Source organism: Syngnathus scovelli, chromosome 1 (assembly GCF_024217435.2).
Source record: "Syngnathus scovelli strain Florida chromosome 1, RoL_Ssco_1.2, whole genome shotgun sequence".
Lineage (NCBI taxonomy): Eukaryota > Metazoa > Chordata > Actinopteri > Syngnathiformes > Syngnathidae > Syngnathus > Syngnathus scovelli.
The window spans coordinates 15,309,057-15,329,420 of NC_090847.1; the positions used below are offsets into that span (position 1 = coordinate 15,309,057).

At 42.3% G+C, this 20,364-nt stretch overlaps 2 protein-coding genes across 4 annotated transcripts; both read right to left on the reverse strand.

Moving 5' to 3' along the window:
- Positions 1-3,833: 3,833 nt before the first annotated feature.
- Positions 3,834-15,357, reverse strand: klhl3 (kelch-like family member 3). 3 transcript variants are annotated; one of them, XM_068651613.1, is made up of 16 exons: positions 14,241-15,357; positions 12,711-12,792; positions 11,214-11,372; positions 10,312-10,418; positions 10,075-10,196; positions 9,154-9,316; positions 8,708-8,817; positions 8,162-8,275; positions 6,767-6,916; positions 6,580-6,697; positions 6,092-6,289; positions 5,837-5,938; positions 5,630-5,758; positions 5,378-5,518; positions 5,146-5,289; positions 3,834-4,533 (listed from the first exon to the last, which is right to left on the reverse strand). In XM_068651613.1, the coding sequence occupies exons 1-16, from the start codon at positions 14,251-14,253 to the stop codon at positions 4,505-4,507; spliced, it is 1,881 nt and encodes a 626-aa protein (XP_068507714.1). In that variant the 5' UTR covers positions 14,254-15,357; the 3' UTR covers positions 3,834-4,504. The 3 variants fall into 3 exon arrangements, with proteins under 3 accessions (XP_068507714.1, XP_049603917.1, XP_068507715.1); XM_049747960.2 differs by lacking the exon at positions 12,711-12,792; XM_068651614.1 differs by lacking the exon at positions 6,092-6,289.
- Positions 15,358-15,511: 154 nt separating this feature from the next.
- Positions 15,512-20,363, reverse strand: LOC125987508 (uncharacterized). Its single transcript, XM_068652732.1, has 2 exons — positions 19,385-20,363; positions 15,512-17,036 (listed from the first exon to the last, which is right to left on the reverse strand). Exons 1-2 carry the CDS (start codon positions 20,273-20,275, stop codon positions 16,053-16,055), a joined length of 1,875 nt encoding a protein of 624 aa, XP_068508833.1. The 5' UTR covers positions 20,276-20,363; the 3' UTR covers positions 15,512-16,052.
- Between the last annotated feature and the right edge of the window lies 1 nt (position 20,364).

The window sequence follows — 20,364 nt, forward strand, 5'->3', positions numbered from 1 at the left end:
CATTGAATTTGAACTTTTTTATGCGTGTGCACGTGTGTCAGCCAGGGAAATTGCTATTATGCTTAGTGCATCATTCGTCTCACATGGCCACCATTTTTAGCGCCACAAACATCCGAGTTACAGTAAAGTATTAGTGCTTTTTGGTCGTTTTTGCTCCACAGTCGTCCTTTTTTGTTGTTATACATATTAAACCTTTACGACAGATGTATATTGTCAGCATTACACTTAACAGCTGTTATGAAAATGCTACATAATTAGATGTGTAATTGCCAAGATCATATTTAAGTGATTTTTTACAAAACAATTTTTAGAAAATAATGTTTTGATACTGTAGTAAAACACTCGAGGTGTGTAAGTTAGCTGAATACATGTATGTTTCTATCGTGGTAGTAGCGCCAGCTACTGGCTACAAGAAATACATTTATTCTTTGATGGTTTTTTTTAACCTGATCTGAGCTCGCCTTCCGATTTACTAGTGATGTGCATTCCAGTTCTTTTAAGTGAACTGAATCTTTAGAATCAGTTCACTCAAAAGATTCGTTCAAATGAATTGTTCAACTAACTTTCTTGCATGAAGGGATGCGCCGTTATGCAACAACGGGGAGATTATGCTTCTCTTTGGGTAATCTTGATTTTATAACACTTAAAATAACATGGATGCATATATACACCTAAATATTGTTATCCAATATATCTACTGCAATTTAACATTGGATTGTTGGTTTGAAATTTACTTTTAATATTATCATTATTATTTTTAATAAACATTTATGTTAAAACTTGTCTGGTGTTTTATTCCTTGTTTTTATATTCGCCAATTAAAACATAAAAATCAGACATTTGGTTAACTGCTTTATATGACAATATGTGTAGGTACACCTCATGGACACTTCAATAGGTACACTACACGAGGTATAAAAAAAAAAAAAGATTAACTAAATGGTTAATTGAACAATGAAAGAACATTTAGGTGCTTTGTCACACTTGGGATCGAACCAAGTTCTTACCATGCAAGAGCCCGTGTCATTACCCAGTCGGCTATTTCCACCTGGCAGCCCATGGTCGTCTGCACTGTTTTGTACTAGTGATGTGCATTCCAGTTAAGTGAACTGAATCTTTAGAATCGGTTCACTCAAAATATTTCTTCAAAAGAATCGTTCACCGAATCGTTCGCTACACTTTCTTATTTATGTATTCTTTTTTTTTTTTTTTTTTTTTTTTTTTACCTTGTGTAGTGTACCTATTGTAGTGTCCATGAGGTGTACCTAATCACAGGCCACTTCAATAGGGAAAAAGCTTAAATGAAAGTGAAAAGTGCCACACCCGCCCTCACCCCCACTTTCTGATTGGCTGTTTGATCTGTGATGTCACTTGGAGACTCCATTAGGTACACCGCCATTTTCAAGTGTACCGAATAACAGGCCACTTTACTAAGGAAATATCATGGTCAAAGGTCACAGGTGTCAAGCGCTAGTCCTCGGGGCCGCGTTCCAACATGTTTTCCAAGTGCCCTCGTTAAGCGCACCTGCGTGAAAACTTTTAGCTTCTTTCACGTTCTGCGGGAGCTAAAACTTTTCACGCAGGTGCACTTAACGAGGGAATCACACGGACACTCCATTAGGTACACCGCCATTTTCAAGTGTACAGGCCACTTTATTAGGGAAATATCATGGTTGATTCAGTAGTAATAAAAAACTGGCGTCTAGCATTACACAATCAAGTACTGAACGGTCAAGATGACTCTGGCCGTGTCCATGATTTAGAGAAAAAACATCAGGCATGCATTACACAGTTCCTTAAGGGTCATTAAGCTGTTTAGGCAATATATTAAAAGTCATTTGTTATTTCAAAGTGCTCAGAAATATATATCAGATCATAAAGTTATAAAAACCTTTCTCATCACCACTTATCAAAAATGTCTAGTTATGTCTTCTTTATTGATTTGGTGTGTAGGTATAATTATATGCTTAAAATGTTTCTTTTATTTATTTAATATGTGAATATACTTGTCTGCTTATGTACTTTATTCAATGAGGTTTGAGCATATCTTTTTTTGTAGCTAGGCAGGACTTTTTGTATTTCGGCCCCATTCCTTCAACATCACTAGTACAAAACAGTGCATTCGACAGCAGCCTATCGTGTCGAAACAGCTGACTGGTTAGTGACACAGGCTCTTGCTCGGTAAGAGCTTGGTTTGATCCCAGGTGTGAGAAAATGCTTTAACGTGCTTTTATTGTGCAAATAACCCTTTATTTATTTATTCAATTTTTTTTTTACCTCGTGTAGTGTACCTATTGAAGTGTCCATGAGGTGTACCTACACATGTTGTCATATAAAGCAATTAACCAAATGTCTGATTTTTGTTTTAATTGGCGAATATAAAAACAAGGAATAAAACACCAGATAAGTTTTAATATAAATGTTTATTAAAATAATAATAATAATAATAATATTAATAATAATAAAAGTAAATTTCAAACCAGCAATCCAATGTGAAACTGCAGTAGATATATTGGATAACAATATTTAGGCGTATATATGCATACACGTTATTTAAAAACTACTACAAGTGTTATAAAATCAAGATTACCCAAAGAGAAGCATAATCTCCCCGTTGTTGCATAACGGCGCATCCCTTCATGCAATAAAGTTAGCCGTTAGCTTGGAGAAAACGTGCATAAAAGAAGTGGTGTTTCAGTGAGTGGTTCTTTCTTTCCTTGGCAAATCGTAAATCCACATTCTGGTTTACATAGTTCACGCCAGGAGACGCAACACGTTCACTGACTGATCCTTTGATGCACGGGAAGGCAGTTCACTCATTAACTCGTTCGCGAACGGGAAAGTCAGGATTCGTTCACTCACTGATCCGTTCTCGCGATGAACTGGAAATGCAAATCACTCACTCACTGACTCGTTCACTCACAGATCCGTTCAGTTGGTGAACGGGAAATACAATTCACGACTGGTTCGTGACGGGAAGTGACGTCATTTTCTCCTTCGTTTTGTTTTACGGCGAGGTGGCACCAGCTTCAATGCGCATTACCGACACCTACTGGTTGAAGTCATATGAACTGAAAAAAAGAACGAATCACTTCCTAAAGTGATTCGTTCAATCTCGTTCACTGAAATGAATTCGTTCTTTTAAACGAACTGTTCACTCACGAGCCAACACTACTATTTACTCGAAAGAGTGCCCTGACATTCATGATGTTTTAACATGACGTCTTTCTGAAATGCTGTTGCTATGGCAATGCACTGTTTGAAAGAGAACGCTAGATTTTAGAATGGCTATTTGTGACCTTTTCAACGTTTTAAAACTCAAATAGACGAATGGGGAGCTGAGCAAGAATAGGCACATTTCTGACGGAGCTGTAGCACTACCTTGCCCCGGTGAAGCGCCGTGCATATTGGGGATGCATCAAAACGGAATCTGGCATGACAGAAACTGCAGGATGCTCATTTCCTCCTTTGCCTATAAATGAGCCATGGGGCTAATTGCTGTGATCTTTTCCGAGGTTTAAGTGGGCACAGTCCGTCAGTGGTATGTGGGGAGAAATTTGAGAAATATTAAAAAAATATATATATCAAAATAAGATCCTCTCTAATACCTTTAAGACGTGCGGCCAATTATTTCAGGGGTATAATTAGTAACAAAGTAAAAAGTTACCAGCTGGCTTCTAGAGAGCAGCTCATAAACCTGGATGACATCACAGTCATGCAGATATGGTCCACTGGTCCGTTTGTTCAGTGGCTTTAGTTTTTTTTTTTTTTTTTTTTTAGGTCTGATAAAATTCTGTGAACCAATAAAATAATTGTGAATATGAAATGCAGGATTCCTTTAAATATTTTTAATCTGTGCAGATTTACATATTTTAAATCATTCAAAATCATCTGAAGCATAATAACATGTGGTACAATGACGTCACTTTTAGCAGTAATTACAATATAAATGCAAGCCCTGTAATAAATAAGCATAGCCTTTCTATAGGTACAGTGCGTTTTGACACTTCTTTTGTAATATTAGTATAAGAAGCACAACATATAAAAACTTTATGGACCACCATTTTGTTCATCAGTAGTATGTGACGTCAGCAGTGCTTCTTTTTCACCTGGTTTGCATACAAACATTTGTTTACATCTTTTTGAGTATTCAAAATAAATTTCTATATGTTTTTTTTTTTGTGTGTGTGTGTGTTTAAGTCCACGAGAACATGAATGTAAACGTGTGTTGTTGCTGGTGGTGGTCCAGTTGGCATCGTCTATGCCTTCCATTCGGAGAGCCTGAGAAGAAACGTGTGCTTGACACCAAAGTGCATATTTGTTGCTTGGGTTTTTAACTGGAGCACCATCCTCCGCAGTGTAAACAGCAACTCAATCCAGGTCCAAAACACTGACAGGATAAATCCCGATTGGCTCCTTTGGAGCAGTATTGGCAGAGGTGGCATTCAGGATATTTTACTTCTCGCCAGCGTCAAACATCAGCCATTTCAAACACTTGCCACAGTCAGAAAGGTTTGTCGATGACTGCAACTCCTGTACGCAGCACAATGAGCAAAGTAGGGTTGAGAGTGACGGAAGGGAGTGTGCGCCTCAGATTAAATAAACCTTTTATTATTTGTGGGACGAAACAATTGCCAAGAGCAAGTACAATTGCCTGGTTGAATAACTTAACGCTGCAACTCCAATAAACACATTCTGAGTGTGAAGTTAAATAAATACGACTTGCCTAATCTAAAAGTATCAATGAATGTCGACGCTCCAAATAATTACTTTTTCTGGAAGGTAATAATAATCTTATCGTCGTGGTGAACGCTTACGAGACGGCACGTCAAAGTATTACGTATACGCCTGTAATATAACAGAAAAATCAAATGTCTTTCATATGCTTCATTTTCCTTTATTTTAGTTTTCAAAACGTAATGCCCTATCTCAAATAAACATGATTTGAAGTTTAGAAAGTACTTATTAGATCATGAATAACAATTAAGCATGTCAGGGAATTGGAATGAACACCTTATTAATAGTTATTATTTCAATTTCAAAATTATTATTTCAATAATTGACCACTAAAAGAAGTGAAGAGAGGAGGTTTCTCAAACAGCCCCACCAGTCAGAAACAGGAAGTGAATAAAAGCTGTGTCTCACCGGCATAGCTGCGTCCATTGCTCATGTTGGTGGGAACGAGGCTCCACTTGTCCACGGCCGGGTCATAGAACTCCACAGAGGAAAGGTTGCACGAGCCGTCATCACCTCCGATCACGTAGAGCAGACCGTTGATTGTGCATACGCCTTAAAAACGGACACGCATGCAACAGTGCAACAATGCTACATGACAATGTTTATTTGATATTGTTGTGAGACGACGGTGTCCTCTCACCGGCATTACGGCGACACATGTTCATGTCGCACACGGGCCTCCACGTGTTGCTGGCTGGGTCGTAAACCTCCACGCTCTTCCGCACTAGGGGCCCGTCGTGGCCGCCGGCGGCATACAGCTGCCCTCCCAAAACCCCCACACCTGCAAAGACATACGGGTGTGTTCACATGCTTTAAGTAGGATGACATTGTAGAATACACATGCAGTTGAAGTGAGTGAATCTATGTGCTTGTGACTAAGTTGGTGTTTTACCTGCTCCACTGCGGCGTGTGCTCATGTCAGCGACGTAACCCCACTGATCAGAGACAGGGTCATATTCCTCCACTGTACTGAGACACTGACGTGAAGCTCCGTCGTAACCCCCCACAGAGTACAGCTTACCTAAGACACGTGCTCACACATAAGTCATGTGATCTCTCTCTGAGTCACACATGCGCACATAGAGAGAGGTGTTCATACCGTCAATCACGCCGACACCAACGCTACTACGCCGCGTGTTCATAGACGTCACGTACGTCCATTCATTACTTTTTGGGTTGTACACTTCCACTGTGGACAGACCTGTATGCAACACATGAGGACATGACACTGGACAACTTTCTAAAAGTCTATAACGCATGAATCTTGATGTCGGAGTTGTGCGCCAGTCACTACTGCTATTCAAAAGATGTTCAGTGACCACATGACAGTGAGTGAGTGTGCGTGCCTGTGTACCTATGCTTCCATTAAAGCCTCCCACAGCGTAGAGCAGCCCCCCCAACATGGCCGCCCCCAGCGTGCTGCGTCTCTCCTGCATGCTGGCTACAGGGCTCCACTGATCCCTGGTGCCGTCGTACACATCCACCGTCCTTTCGCGCAGAGAACTGTTGAAGCCGCCAACCGCGTACACTCGGCCTGCTAGCGACACCACGCCTGTACATGCCCCCCCGCCCGCACACACATATATCTTATCTTTTGGATCTATATATATTTCTTAGTTTCTTATTCTCAATCAGCAAAAAATCTTAGACTCACTTTTTTTATACATTGTCATAATAGGGTACAGTGTGGAACGTTTCCGATGAATCCTTCTTGTATTCGCAGTGGAGTCTATGAGTACGTTCACACTGCAAGGTGTGATGCCCAATTTGTATTTTTTGTCAAAGCCAATCTTTTTATGTGCTCATTGACTTTACGCAACACACCCAGACACACACACACACCTGCTCGGCAGCGTCTTGACGGCAGTTCGGCAACTTGATACCATCGATCTTCTTGGACATCGTAACATTCAACACTACGGATGGCTTTGGGAGCCTGGCCGCCCACCACCATCATAACCTGGCCACAAACAACGGTAAGCTACAGATATGCACACATACATGCACCTAACTGGGCCTGTGTGAGCACCTTGGGGATGCTGACAGGTGTGCGCGGTCGCGTCCTGTCTGTCTTGATGAGGTGTCTCTGGTCCGCAGGAAGGAGGTGGTACTTCATGGCCTCAATGAGGAAATCCTTGCAGATGTTGTTGTTCTTGATTAGCGCCTCTTCTTCTACTATCTGAAAGGGAACCGTATCTTGGCGAAGGGTGCGATAATCTATTTACATTGTTTGATTGTTTTAGAAGAGAAAATGCTGTGATTATTTTTTGGTTTCTTTATTATCACCCTGGACATTTTGAACAGGCACTGCACAGCCACCTCACCCTGGCTGCAAACCCCACACTTTAAAAAACGAGTCTTTGGTCAAAATAATAAAGATGTAATGATTTCCACATACATTTAAATTTTCAATTCAGCTATTAATAAGCATAGGACACAAAACCTATCCAGCAAAGGGGGAAAATTTATAAACATCAAGTGAAAATAGTTTGTTTGGTCATTCACGCTGCGCAAACACCTCATTTCTTGCGTGAAAAAACTTCTGCTAACTTTGAACGCTGTGACGCCAGAGTTGTGTGCTCCCAGCACTTTCCAGCCTTATAGTAAATGTACAACACATGCAATTATAGTGTATGGCTGGCTTTGACGCCTTGCTGAGTTGGACCTGCTGAGTTGGATTGATTAAAATTCTGACAGAGGTATGAATTCCCAAATTTTTGGTGGTAAATGAACACATCACCAGTTGCAGCACAACATACGGCTATGCAGGCTCGATGGAAGAGTAACTTTTTCGTGTGTTTGAATATTAATTTTGGACACAAAAGAAAAAACAGAAAATAAAACTAAATAGGACTACAAACAAAATAGGACATATTGTAAAGAAAATATTTGCCTTGACTTTCTCTTTAACATAACTTCAAAACCCATCCCACAAATGTATCCTTAAGAATAAAATGGCTTACAAATTATTTGATCTTGCAGCAGAAAGTTTCTCCTAATAGCTCTTATTTAAACTTAGATCCTCCCCTACATACAAAGCTTGTCTCTTAGTGGAGGGGTATCACTGCAACCTATTTTCTTCAAACCAACGTATTACCTACTTAGGAAATATCTTGTGGCATCTTAGGGTGTTTCAGAAAGAGTACAAAAAAACTCAAATAGTTCAGTGTTTCACAGAATAGCTAGGATAGGTTCCGCAGAACAATAACACCACTAGTTTAATTCATGAGTAGTGAATCTCAGGGTGTCCCCCGCCTACTGCCCGATGACGGCTGGGATAGGCTCCAGCACGCCCGCGACCCCCGTGGGGACTAAGCGGTTCAGAAAATGGATGGATGGATGGATGAATCTGGAATTTGCAAAAACGTCAACTGAAAGACTTTCTGTTCATATGTTTGAAGGTGTGGATGTTGTGTTGATGTACCTGAACCAGATAGTCCCTGGAGAGCAGTGGCAGGCGAACGTGCTCCATTAGTTTGGGCATGTGCTCCACACGGGAGCTGTCTTGTTTGATCCACAAGATCATTGCTTCAAACACCTATGACAGCCAGCAGGGGGTGACCAAGAAGAGCACAGCTAAATCAGTAAAGAGTTCTATATAAACAGGTAAGGGGTTTCAATATAGGGTTTAAAGTATGGGCGTTTCCAGTCTATGCACCCCTAAACTGAGTCCCAGCACCCCTAGAAGTTAAGATATCAAAAAAAAAGCTGTGTGTCCTTTTGTAGCAACTCAGAACAGTGTAAGCCCATAAAACCGTTTTTGGAAACACGCCTCACTGGCTGACTGCATCAAAATGCTTTTGCTCCAACGAATCCCTCCCACCACGCACTCTATCTGCACAGATCATTACGCTGCCTTCCACTGTTATGGTGTGAGTAAAGTTAATCTTTCATTGATTCATTCATGAATCCCCAGGCCTACTAGTCAGCCTCCATTTTATATGATTTTTTTGTGTGTGCGTGTTTTCACCTTCTCTTCGGTGGGCACGGTGAGCTTGTCGCTGGAGAACAGGCTGCATACCTGCTGTAGAGACAGAGATGCAAACTCCTCACACTGGACCACCTCGGAGAAATGCTGCTCTGTGAGACGTAAAAACACACAATTGATCAGATTTACAAGCGCATGATATGGATTTGAAGCTCCAAATTGCAACCCAAGCCACTCTGACAGCAAATGAATAAATGAAAAATGAGCAAATAAAAATAAAACTACTCGTGCACAAAAAAAACAAAGTCAAAGAGAAAGCAAAAATACTGAAAGCAGTTTTGCAATAAAGTTGCATTTCTGGCTCCTTATTTAAAGTGACTTTTTTTAAATGCATTTTTGGTTGTTTTTAAGACGATGAGGTGTATTTCTTCAATATTAGTACTACTGTGTTCTACATTGAAAATTTCATTTGTGCACAAGTAGCTCACCGGCGTATGCGTGCGCCTGTCCAACAAGCTGCGTGCATGTGTGCACGTCTGCGAAGGCTCGGATACCCAAGCAGTTGGAAGGATGAAGCTGAGACTGCAGGAAGTCACAGCATGTCTGACGCACATCCATCAGCTGGAGGAGGCTCGCTGCTGGCAGCAGAACCTGAAATAAAGAAAATCAAACAAATAAAAGCTCTCTTTCCACATGACGTAGAAAAATGTAGCATGTAGCTGTCGTTGTGCTTCCTTTTCAGATTTTGTTTGTGTGGGGGTAGCACAAAACAGTGAATAGAATCCAAGGAGGAGCAAGAGGGCATCACAAACAACCACCAGACACTAATTGCATGTTAAACAGGGCCAAGTAAATAGGACGGCTATCCACTAAACACATTAGTGATGGAGGTGCACTCGCGAATGAGGCGCGTAACTAACAGTGGGAGGATTTCCCGTCTCTCTCCATGAGCACACTTCCTGGACTAATAATGACAGGAAGTGTGCAGGCTGCGAAGACGTGATCGCACGTGCGCACACTGCTGGAATGAAAAAAGAATTGGTGTGTTTTCAAGCGAAGAGGTAGAGGCTCTTTCATATGGAGCCAGCAAAATTTAAAAATAGTGGGTTCCCTGCATTAGGAAATTAAATATGCAAATCAAAAACATGATGGTCAAGAACAATTTCCAAACCTTACACCGTATTTTCTGCACCATAAGGCGCACTTAAAAGCGGTTCATTTTCTCAAAAACCGAAGGTGCGCCTTTTGTACGGACCGAATTCCAAAATCGGTAAATGTTGTTGTCCGGTTGCCGCCACACAGGGATATAATGTATAGGCGTAATATGAAGACCCGATGAACCAATCAGAGGACATTACATTTTACGCAGACCAGGGCAATAAAACAATCAGTTCACTGTACGACCTCACCTGTACATTGTCTTCAGTGACTTCTATCTGAGCCGTGTAGATGTAGTCCACCAGCTTGGTGAGGGTAGGGCCATCCACCTCACCAATTTCTACTCGCTGGGCCTTACTCTCACTCATGTCGCCTACATGTGCACACACGCACAGATATGTACACACACATATACACACACACACAACACACACGCAGGTAAACAAACACATGACCATCAAAGCATACAAACAAAAAGGAGAGAGTACCTGTGAACATGGCACAGAAGTAGGGGCTGGAGGCTGCCAGGACCACCCGGTGCGCTGCCACTGTTACATGTCCCGCAACCAGCTGGACATCACAAAGCATTTTCTTCCTGATGGACACCCAAAATGGAAGTTATTAGAGTTTTGTCTTTTATGGCGATGCCTCAAATTTGGTAGCAATAGGAATACATTTTTAGGACCACTTTGTCTATGAAAGACACCTGAAAAGGGTCAAAAGACCAATTCTGTGCAAATTAGCAATCTCACTGGTATGATTGAGACTTTTGTGGGTCTACTAATGATAGACAAGCCTTTTTAAAAAACTCAACTGAGGCTATTGAGCCTAAAACTGTAACTTCGGAGCAAGATTCCCTCCAGTCTCTTTTCAGGCATGGCATTTGTAGACTTTTTTTGTAGGTCTACCGATGATAGGCATGCAAAATAATTGCCTGATTTTATGTTGCCAAGTGAAACCGACGCTGACTCTATGGAGCTGACATAACTGTTCTGGTTTATTGTTGTCGCAATCAGATAGGCTAGGTTCACACTACAGGGAGTGATGCCACAATTCCATTTTTTTTATGTTCTCGTTCGATTTACAAAAACAATTGGGATGTTTAAGTGAACGGAACACATCAGTGATTAGACACACGGGCACAAAGTATGACTTCGAGTGACACATACAGTACAAAAGAAAAGATTACATGTCAGTATTTACGGAAGTAAGCAAAAAATAATAATAATCTGTTAAGTTACTATTACAATATACATCCAAATACATTAATTTAATTTATAACCGTTCGTTTATTATTGCCCGTGTAAAATAAACTTGCAGCATGTGCAAACACACATGGTTAAAACAAAAGGGCTGCAACTTCATGGCATAGATGAAAACAATAACATACTTTCTCAGGTCATTCATGAGCTGGAAGGCTTTCCTCATGTGCGTGTGGTTGAAAGTCAGCAGTGTGCCATTTGCCGTCATGGACTCCTCTTCTTCTGGCTCGGGATGGCACATGGGATGCGATGGGACCTCCACACTGGGAACGCATGACACGACGGCTCTAGAACCAAGACAGATTTATTTTATTTCCACAAATAGTTACCACAGGTGCTAATTTACTCGACTGCTGATGGGGAGAGTCATTTTCAAAATGATGTTAGCAGTAATAGAGTCTATGTCAACTGAAAGAAAACATGAAGGTAAACATTGCATAATTCAGACTTTGTCTTTTTGCCCATGCATTTTTGGGGCTTTTTGTAGTTCTAGCAATGCCTACCAAATTTGCTATGTATACTAACTGCACGAGCGGAATTTACAAATTCAAATAGAGTGAATCACCCTAAAAGGTTTGCTTGAAACCAAACTGGCTGATTTCCTGTGTCTTTTTGTGTATGGCTTTGAAGGAATGGGGTCGAAATACAAAAAGTCCTGCCTAGCTACAAAAACAGATATGCTCAAACCTCATTGAACAAAGTACATAAGCAGACAAGTATATTCACATATTAAATCATCAAAAGAAACATTTTAAGCATATAATTATACCTGCACACCAAACCAATAAACAAGACATAACTAGACATTTTTATATATGATGATGACATAAGTTTTTATAACTTCATGATCTGATATGTATTTCTGTGCACTTTGAAATAACAAATGTTTGTTGATATATTGCCTGAATAGCAAAACGACCCTTAAGGAACTGTTTAAATGCATGCCTGATGTTATTCTAATTCACGGACACAGCCCAAGGTGTCTAAGAATGTTTTGTACTTGATTATATCTTGTGTTTTGATTAATGCTTGATGTGACGTCGTATTTTGCCTAATGCTAGATGCCAGCCTTGGATTACTATTGAATGTTCTGGACAGAAAGAAAATGTTTTGACTAATAGTGAAAACTACGGTCGGAAGCATAATTAAACTAAGAATGTGACAAACAAACAAATGCATAGTAAGTGGTGAGTTAGAACTTTGCATAGTCAGGGAACATTAACGAATTGATGATGTCACACACAAAACTTCACATGAGTCCGTACAAAATGACAAAAGTGGAAGGATGATGAATGGACGAGGTGTGACGGTGTATGTGCAAGAATGGAGGAGAATGTTTACAGGAAGGTCATTTGGAGATAAAACCAGCAGGTGCCAGAGGGAGACAGCCAAGAACCCGGCCAAAGATGATTGCCAAGGCCGAAAGACATAAAGGAAAACAGCCCCCAGACACATCGAATCGCCCGTAATCAGCACCCAACGCCACGGAACCAGCTCTCACCGAACCAGCACCCACTCCCGTGGAATCAAACTCTCCTGCGAACTTGCCCCACCCCAAAGACTCATCACCCATCAAACTCGGCCCACACCGGCATGTGCAACTGAATATAAGCTGACCAAAGAACCTTGAACGTTGCTTTTTCTGAATGGAGACTTTCTGCTCTTGAACATGGTTGCACGAAAGGCCCAGCGCTGTACTGTACTTTCCTGAAAACAGAGCTTTCTTAACAAGAATTGTGATTGAACTCAACCAACCTGTGTAAGTCTAAATTTTGTTTTGGTGTCTCAGTCTTTTCCTTACATTGCAAAAGACAACGAACACGAAGGGAGTAAAATGGATAACAGGTGATTGGCTCTGGCTTTTGCCGTGAGGCACGGATAGTGCGCTTCCTAAATTGTGAACCAAATCCAACCTCTTCTTGAGACTTTTTTTCTTCTCGTCCCAGTACTACTACTTTGTACTACTTTTTGGTATAGCTATGTACTCTTGATACAAATGTTTACCAGATTTCATGTGAAGTTTAATTCGAGTAAATGTCCCTCAAAAGGATGCTTCAAAGCAAAATGGCTCACTTCCTTTCTCATTTCAGTATGGCTGTTGACATCGTCCGTCCGTCCGTCCGTCCATTTTCTGTACCGCTTTCATCTAAGTGTAATTGCCTTACGGGGGAGGATTTTTTAATTTGTGTGAATGGACAAAATGACACAAATGCTCCAATAATAACATTCCAATAATGCTATTAGGCTATATTTAATTCAACATCCAACACGGTTTCTGTTTTTTTTTTTTAAATACAGAGTATAATATGCAATGTAAGAAATAAAGCAATGTTAAAACAAAATTGAGAAAATGCATATAAATACACCACGGGAGCACGGCATATGCACGAGTGCAAGTGTCCATAATGATACCACGTCTGCATCAATTTGAACCCGAAAAGACCGTTACCTTTGAAAATGCTTACACCTTGACTCACATCCTTAAGTTTGAGCCACTGGCTTTCATTATTTGTCAACATTAAACGTGTTACCCAGTTGCTTATGGGTCCAATCCCAGTTGGGACACTTGACGTAATATTTTTGTTGAAAAAAAAAAAAAAAGCCTTTTTGTATATCAAGTTGAGCAACGTTAGCTACTAGCACATTCACCTTTACTACACCTACAACCTTCATTATATGTCAACATTGAACGTGTTACCTAGTTGCTTATGGGTCCGATCCCAGTTGAGACAATGGACGTAATATTTTTGTTGAAAAAATGTCTTTTGGGGGGTCAAGTTGAGCAACGTTAGCGTTTAGCACATTTAACTTTACTAGTCGCACAACCTGACAGGAATTGTCGATCGGCTTTTTAATGTTGGGCCGTGTCTAGAAAGGAACGTTACGAGGCGACATGTGTCCGGAAACAAAAACAAGTCACATTAGGGAGCAACTTAGCACGTTAGCTCTCGTCATCATTATCATCATCATCACAATCAACAACAACAAAATGCTAGCTTATTCGTGGGAGGATGGGGGCTTGTACCCCAAGCAGGAAGCACGTTTTCTTTGTCCCGTATAACATATGGTTTGAGGACGTATTGTCAAAACGAGGTAATATTGGTGTTATTTAGAAAGACAAACAAGTACGGAGGGGAATTATAGTAAGAACTCACCCCGGCGACACATCGTCCATCCTGGCAGAGTCCCCAAACGCAACACCGCGGGCGCACAACTGCCCACGGACACAAAGATCGTCTATTCCAGTTTCTGACCACTCTGGCCATTTTTTTTATTTTCTTTATTTATTACGTACGCTGAATTCCGTTACATATCCAAAGACAAATCGAGCCAAAAATATATTGTACATATATATACATTTTTCGAAAATTACATAAATTATGTCCAAACCACATTACTTACTAAATAAATAACAGTTAACATACTAATTACTGATTTTTCATTGTAGTGTTGCATATTGGTCACAAATTGTTGATGCCACAAGCAAACAAAAGCAAGAGTACTTGCGACTTGAAAATCTTGTACAATCTTTTAGATTATCAATGTACTTTTGTATTATTTTCTTTACAAATTGATAACCGTAGTTTGTGCCCTAAAAAGTAGCTTCACTGGCAAGTAAATAGCTACATAAAGTCCAATTGCATTAGTATGTGAAATAGGTGATGACAATCGATTTATTTGGGGAAATAAGATGTGTGATATTCCGCTGAACCTATTATTTCAGGATTGTTGATCGTTTACATTAGTTAGTTAAATTTGCACTTTAATGTCAGTTATTTTGATTTTACTACTATTTTAATTTAAACTCATGCTACTATGGGTTTTAATTATCAAATAATAGTATACTCCATTTTTTTTTTAATCTGATGACATGCATTAACTGGTTTTGAGACTGCAGCACAATTAAATTAGCCATTTTGCTTACAATTCAAAACTGTTTGGTTTTTCAAGGAATAATGAATGCTGGAATTGAGACAGCAGCACAGAGAAAAGTGCAATTTCTTTCCATTTTGTTTCCAACTCAAATGAGCACATTTTAAAATATTGAGTGAACCTTGGATTTTATACACTTTACTTTCGATATCATTGACAATGACATTGAATAATTTTGGACATACTGACTCGCACTTTTTGTATGCAAGTTAGGTAAATGTTAGAGAATTAAAGCTGAAACTAAAACATTCTAGTTTGTTGAGGTGGGTCTACTTTCCCAACAGCTCATGATCTCTGCTCTAAACTCTAGAGAAGAATTGCCACCTGTAACACTCAGTGGTCATCCCCAAAATATTCTTAATTAGCCGTTGGGGTTTTCTACAAATCAACCAATCATCTCAAAAATGGCGATCAATAAAAAGGGAGATGCTGCCCCCTGGGCGGCACTAGTTAAATAGCACCCTTTAGAAAATGTACCTTAAAAACGTTGAGATTTTCCGAACATTAAAAACTTTAATAAAACCAAACATATGTATGTGCTAAACAGGATTTCAGAACATTTTTAATCTAAACAAACATTAAATCAAAGCTGACGGGGGTGGGGGGGAGGCTTTGTCTGCTCCAGAGGGAAGAAACACAAAGTCAAGCGATTCAACTGTCACGCTGCCTACAAGTCGACATAAAAACCCTGAGAGAACTCAGGAAAGAAAACCAAAAACAATCAGACGCAAGAAAAAGTGACAAACGTGTCCGTAATCACACAGAGCGAATGACAATGTTTCATCAATAATTCACAATTCTGTTGTAGTAGTAGCGTCCGTGAAGAGGAACACGATGGACGGGGAGGAGGTTAATGGTGGGTAGACTCATTCATTCGTCGGGGGGGATGGACACTTCTCCCAAACTCGGAAGAGGAGAACCCCCCATACCCACCTCCTCCGTGGTGGTATGTATTCAAGTTCTCTGGAAGTCTGAACCCCCTTTTCACCCCCACTCCACTCCCTCCCGTGACCGTATCAAAAGTGGAGGGAACTTTAATAGCCGCCTCCGTAGCCGCCTCCTCCTCCTCCTCCCCGGCCATAGCCGCCTCTGCTGTACGGGGCACCGCTCCGAAACGAGGTGTAGGTTCCCCCTTTCATGGCGCCGTAGCCGCTTCCCCCTTTCATGGCGCCGTAGCCGGAGTGCTGCTGTCCGTAGCCCTCCCCGAAGTCCCCGTTGCTATACCCGCCACTCATGCCGCTGTCGTAGTCTTCGTAGCCCCCACCGTAGCCTCCAGAACTATAGCCGCCGCCGTAGCTTCCTCCACCGTAACCGCCGCCGCCACCTCCGTAGCTCCCGCCGTAGCTACTCGAGCCGTAACCGCCTCCTCTTCCTCCGCCGTAACTCGACATTGCTCTGCCGCGACCGCGGCCACCGCCACCTCGACCTCCGCCGGACATCTCCTGCTTGCTCATGGCCTTCTTCACCTCCACCTTCGTGCCGCTGATAGTGTGGAACTTGGTGAGCGCAGCCTTGGAGGCAGACTCGCTGTCCTCGAAGAAGACAAAGCCGAAGCCCCGCTTTCTACCGCTCAGCTTGTCGGTGATGATTTCGGCCTTCTCCACCGCGCCGTACTGAGAGAAGTAGTCGCTGAGGTTCTCGGACTCCAGATGATCCTTGACACCACCAACAAATATCTTTTTGACGTTGGACGACGCGTCTGTGTTGCTGGCCTCCTCCCGGGCCACGGCCCACTTGAGCTCCACGTTGCGGCCGTCAACGACATGTGGCCTGGACGCCATTGCTGCGTCGGCCTCCTCCGCCGTTGTGTAGGTTATGAAGCCAAAGCAGCGCGAGCGACCTAGCATCTGGTTCATGACCACCACGCAGTCGCTGAGGGTGCCGAATTGCTCGAAATAGCCACGGAGGCCATCGTCCGTCGTCTCCACGTTCAGACCTCCGACAAAAAGCTTTGTAAGTTTGGACGACATGACTAGATTCGCGCTAGGGAAGGTGCGACACACCGTCCCTCTCCTTCTTCAATGAGCGACGAGCGGGGCGGGACGTTTCGACTCGCGCTTTCATAAAACGTTGCGGTTGCTGATTGGCCAGTTTGAAAACTGGCGACACCTCTACCGCGGTGATGAGCCAATCATGCGTGAGACTTTGCTTGGCGTCGTAAAAGATGTGGGAGCTCGAGTCCTTAGCTCGTTTGCAGCCTCTATTATTTCAATGCCTTTAGGTAGCGCAAATGATGCTGCTGTACACTCATCTATCATTTAATCGTACATTAGGTTTCCACTTAGAATTACAAGTGTCCATTCGTTCATGTTACATCATGAGCACCGATTCATTTTTTTCATTTCAAAGGTTTTACAAAGGGGAGTCAGCATTGGGTTTAATACCATTACTAGTTACATTTCCTTTTGGTATCTTACCGTTATTTCATTTCCAGTGTAACTTCACATTTATTCTAATTCCAAAATATTGGTTTAGCCCATGTACATGGTGCGACCTGCTACACAACAAAGATATAGAAGCAAGTACGATACAAAATGTAGCCTTTCGATGTTCACATTGCACTTGGAAAACTTGCATTCAAGACATCACATCTCCAGACTTGAAGCCCTAAAGCAATATAACAGAACAACATCCTCCCCATGTAAATAACTGACATAAGGACATCAGTGTATTGGTCATAATTTATTCTCAGATATATAAAAAAGATTGTCATTAAAAGAAGATTGTTATGATGTCGAATCTCCTTGAGCACCACAATCTGTAATACAAACAACGACACGATTAAAGCTTTTAGCACAACGGTTGTCTTTGATCTGGCAATGGCAAAGTACCACTAGTTAAGTCCCGAGATCACCTGAGAAGACTTGCACCATGCACCAGCCGGCTCTGCTCCGCATCGGCACATTAGGGGGATCTTTTGCCTTCTCCTTTGCCCAGGTTACCATTCCAACCTGGAAAGGGGAGGGGGGGGGAGAAAAAAGAGAGAAAGCAAATGAGATTGTGTGCAAATAGACTTTTCGGCAGGAGACACCAGAACACCACCACTTTTGTTGCCATAGTTAGTTTGTAAATGGTGGGAAAATTTGAATCCCCTCCTCCCAAGTCATTAAAAACCTAATGAAATCCCGGCCCACCCCTAATGGCGTTTTACATAAGGATTAGCTAGGATTTAAGATGGTATAATATTCTTCCATACATGGTTGACCAACACAGACATAAGATAGGTTGTTTTTACATACCTAGTTGGCTGGATGTTGATATCCTAAAGAGATATTTCAGACTCCTATCACAACCGACCCCAGGTAATCAACAGGGTCCTGACGTAGCCTACAAACAAACTGCTACGGCTATTTTGGCTGGGATATCCTACTGGAATACGTGTAAGAACACCTAAATGTAGGGATAATCAACAGGAATGAGCAAAAATGATGTGTCCACATAAGATAGTAAATATATATATATTCATAAATGCGATATGGTTCATTAGTCACATTTAAGTAAGAACATGGTCAAACCCTACATAGCCTACATGCATTGGCTGTGGGCAGACGTGTATTTTTGAAATACACCCACCTGACTTTAAAACTGGGAAAAGAGGCCCCGTGTAACTACAAAGCTGACCTGTGGATAAACTTGATTAATGAGTAAAGTAAAACTAAGCTATGTGGTGTAACCTTTTATTTAAGAATGAACATACAGAATAAGTTTCTTCAAACAGTAATGAATTGTTTTCTGAAGAACATGAAAGTACACAGCATACATTTGGATATTGCTCTACAGGCTGAATGGGAGGAATAACAAATCGACGCAAAATAGCCGCTGAGACGCCAGCTAGAATGAATGCGTGGTCGGTTTTAGAGCATAAAGAGGGGGGGGTAAACAAAAGCAGTGCGTCTCCCGCCATCTTTACTGGGGGAAAACGTGAGTCTAGTCACAAAATGGCCTTGTGACAACAGTTAAAAAAAAATATTTAACAGATCAGAATATGTGCTCACGCCCACACTGGAAAAAAAAAAAGCATCTAAAATATTAAAATAAGAATAATAAAACAAGCCTACATTCAGCTTTTAACAAAGGGTGAACGCAAAAGGGTCTAATTGTTTAGACGTCAGCTACACGAGTAGTACATACAAAATGGTGATAATCTGTATTTTATATATTGTATGTATTTTAAACGTCCTAATTTGTTTTAATTTGGTATTTTTTGGGAAGTGACCTTCCTACCTGTTACGGGGCTTTGAGGTCTTCATTTTGTTTGGGGGTGGGGGATGACCCCCCCCCACCACCATTACTGAGTTTTGACTTTTGACGTCCAAATCCACGGCTGGAGGTATGGTCTGGAGGGATGTTCGGATGACTTGGTCTAGTAGCCGCTGTAGCCCCCCCTGGGGTAGCCGCCGCCACCGCCGCCGCGTGAGTAGGGGGCTGGGTTCCGCTGGCCGCCGAATGGTCCCTTCATAGGACCGTAGCCAGAGGATTGTTGGCCGTAGCCGCTGCCGAAGTCGCTGTAGCCGTTGCCACCACCGTAGCCGCCCTGGTCGCCGTAGCCACCCCCGTAATGTCCGCCGTAGCCCCCGTAGCCTCCGCCGCTGTTGTAGCCTCCACCGCCATTTCCGTAGCTGTAGTTTCCGCCATAGTCTCTACTGCCGTAGCCATTTTGATTAGCCCTCATGCCTCGGCCGCCTCTTCCTCTCGGGGACATGCCGCCCCTGTTGGCCGCCTGCATCTCCTGCTTGGTAAGAGCCTTCTTTACCTCCACTTTGTGTCCGTTGATGGTGTGGAACTTAATCACGACGGCCTTGTCGGCGGCGTCGTTGTCGGTGAAGTACACGAAGCCGAAGCCCCTCTTCTTCCCAGTGTCCTTCTCGGAGATTACCTCCGACTTCTCGATTTGGCCATACTGGGAGAAATACTCGCTGAGGTGATCCTCTTCGATGTCGTCTTTCAGTCCGCCCACGAAGATTTTTTTCACCTTGGCGAGAGCTTCAGGTTTGTTGGCGTCCTCTCGCGACATGGCCCGCTTCACCTCAACTGTGTTGCCGTCGACGGTGTGCGGCCTAGCGCTCATAGCGGCGTCGGCCTCCTCCGGCGTCGAGTAGGTGACGAAGCCGAAGCAGCGGGAGCGTTGGAGCTGCTTGTTAACCACCACCACGCAGTCGGTGAGCGAGCCGTACTGCTCAAAGTGTTTGCGAAGCCCGTCGTCGTCGGTGTCTACGTTGAGGCCGCCGACAAACAGTTTACATAGCTGGTCGGACATGTTTCAAAATGGAGATTTACTATTACCGCAGAAGAACTGTTAGACACGGTGCCTCAAATCTCAAAATGGTGGACGAGGAAACCAACGCA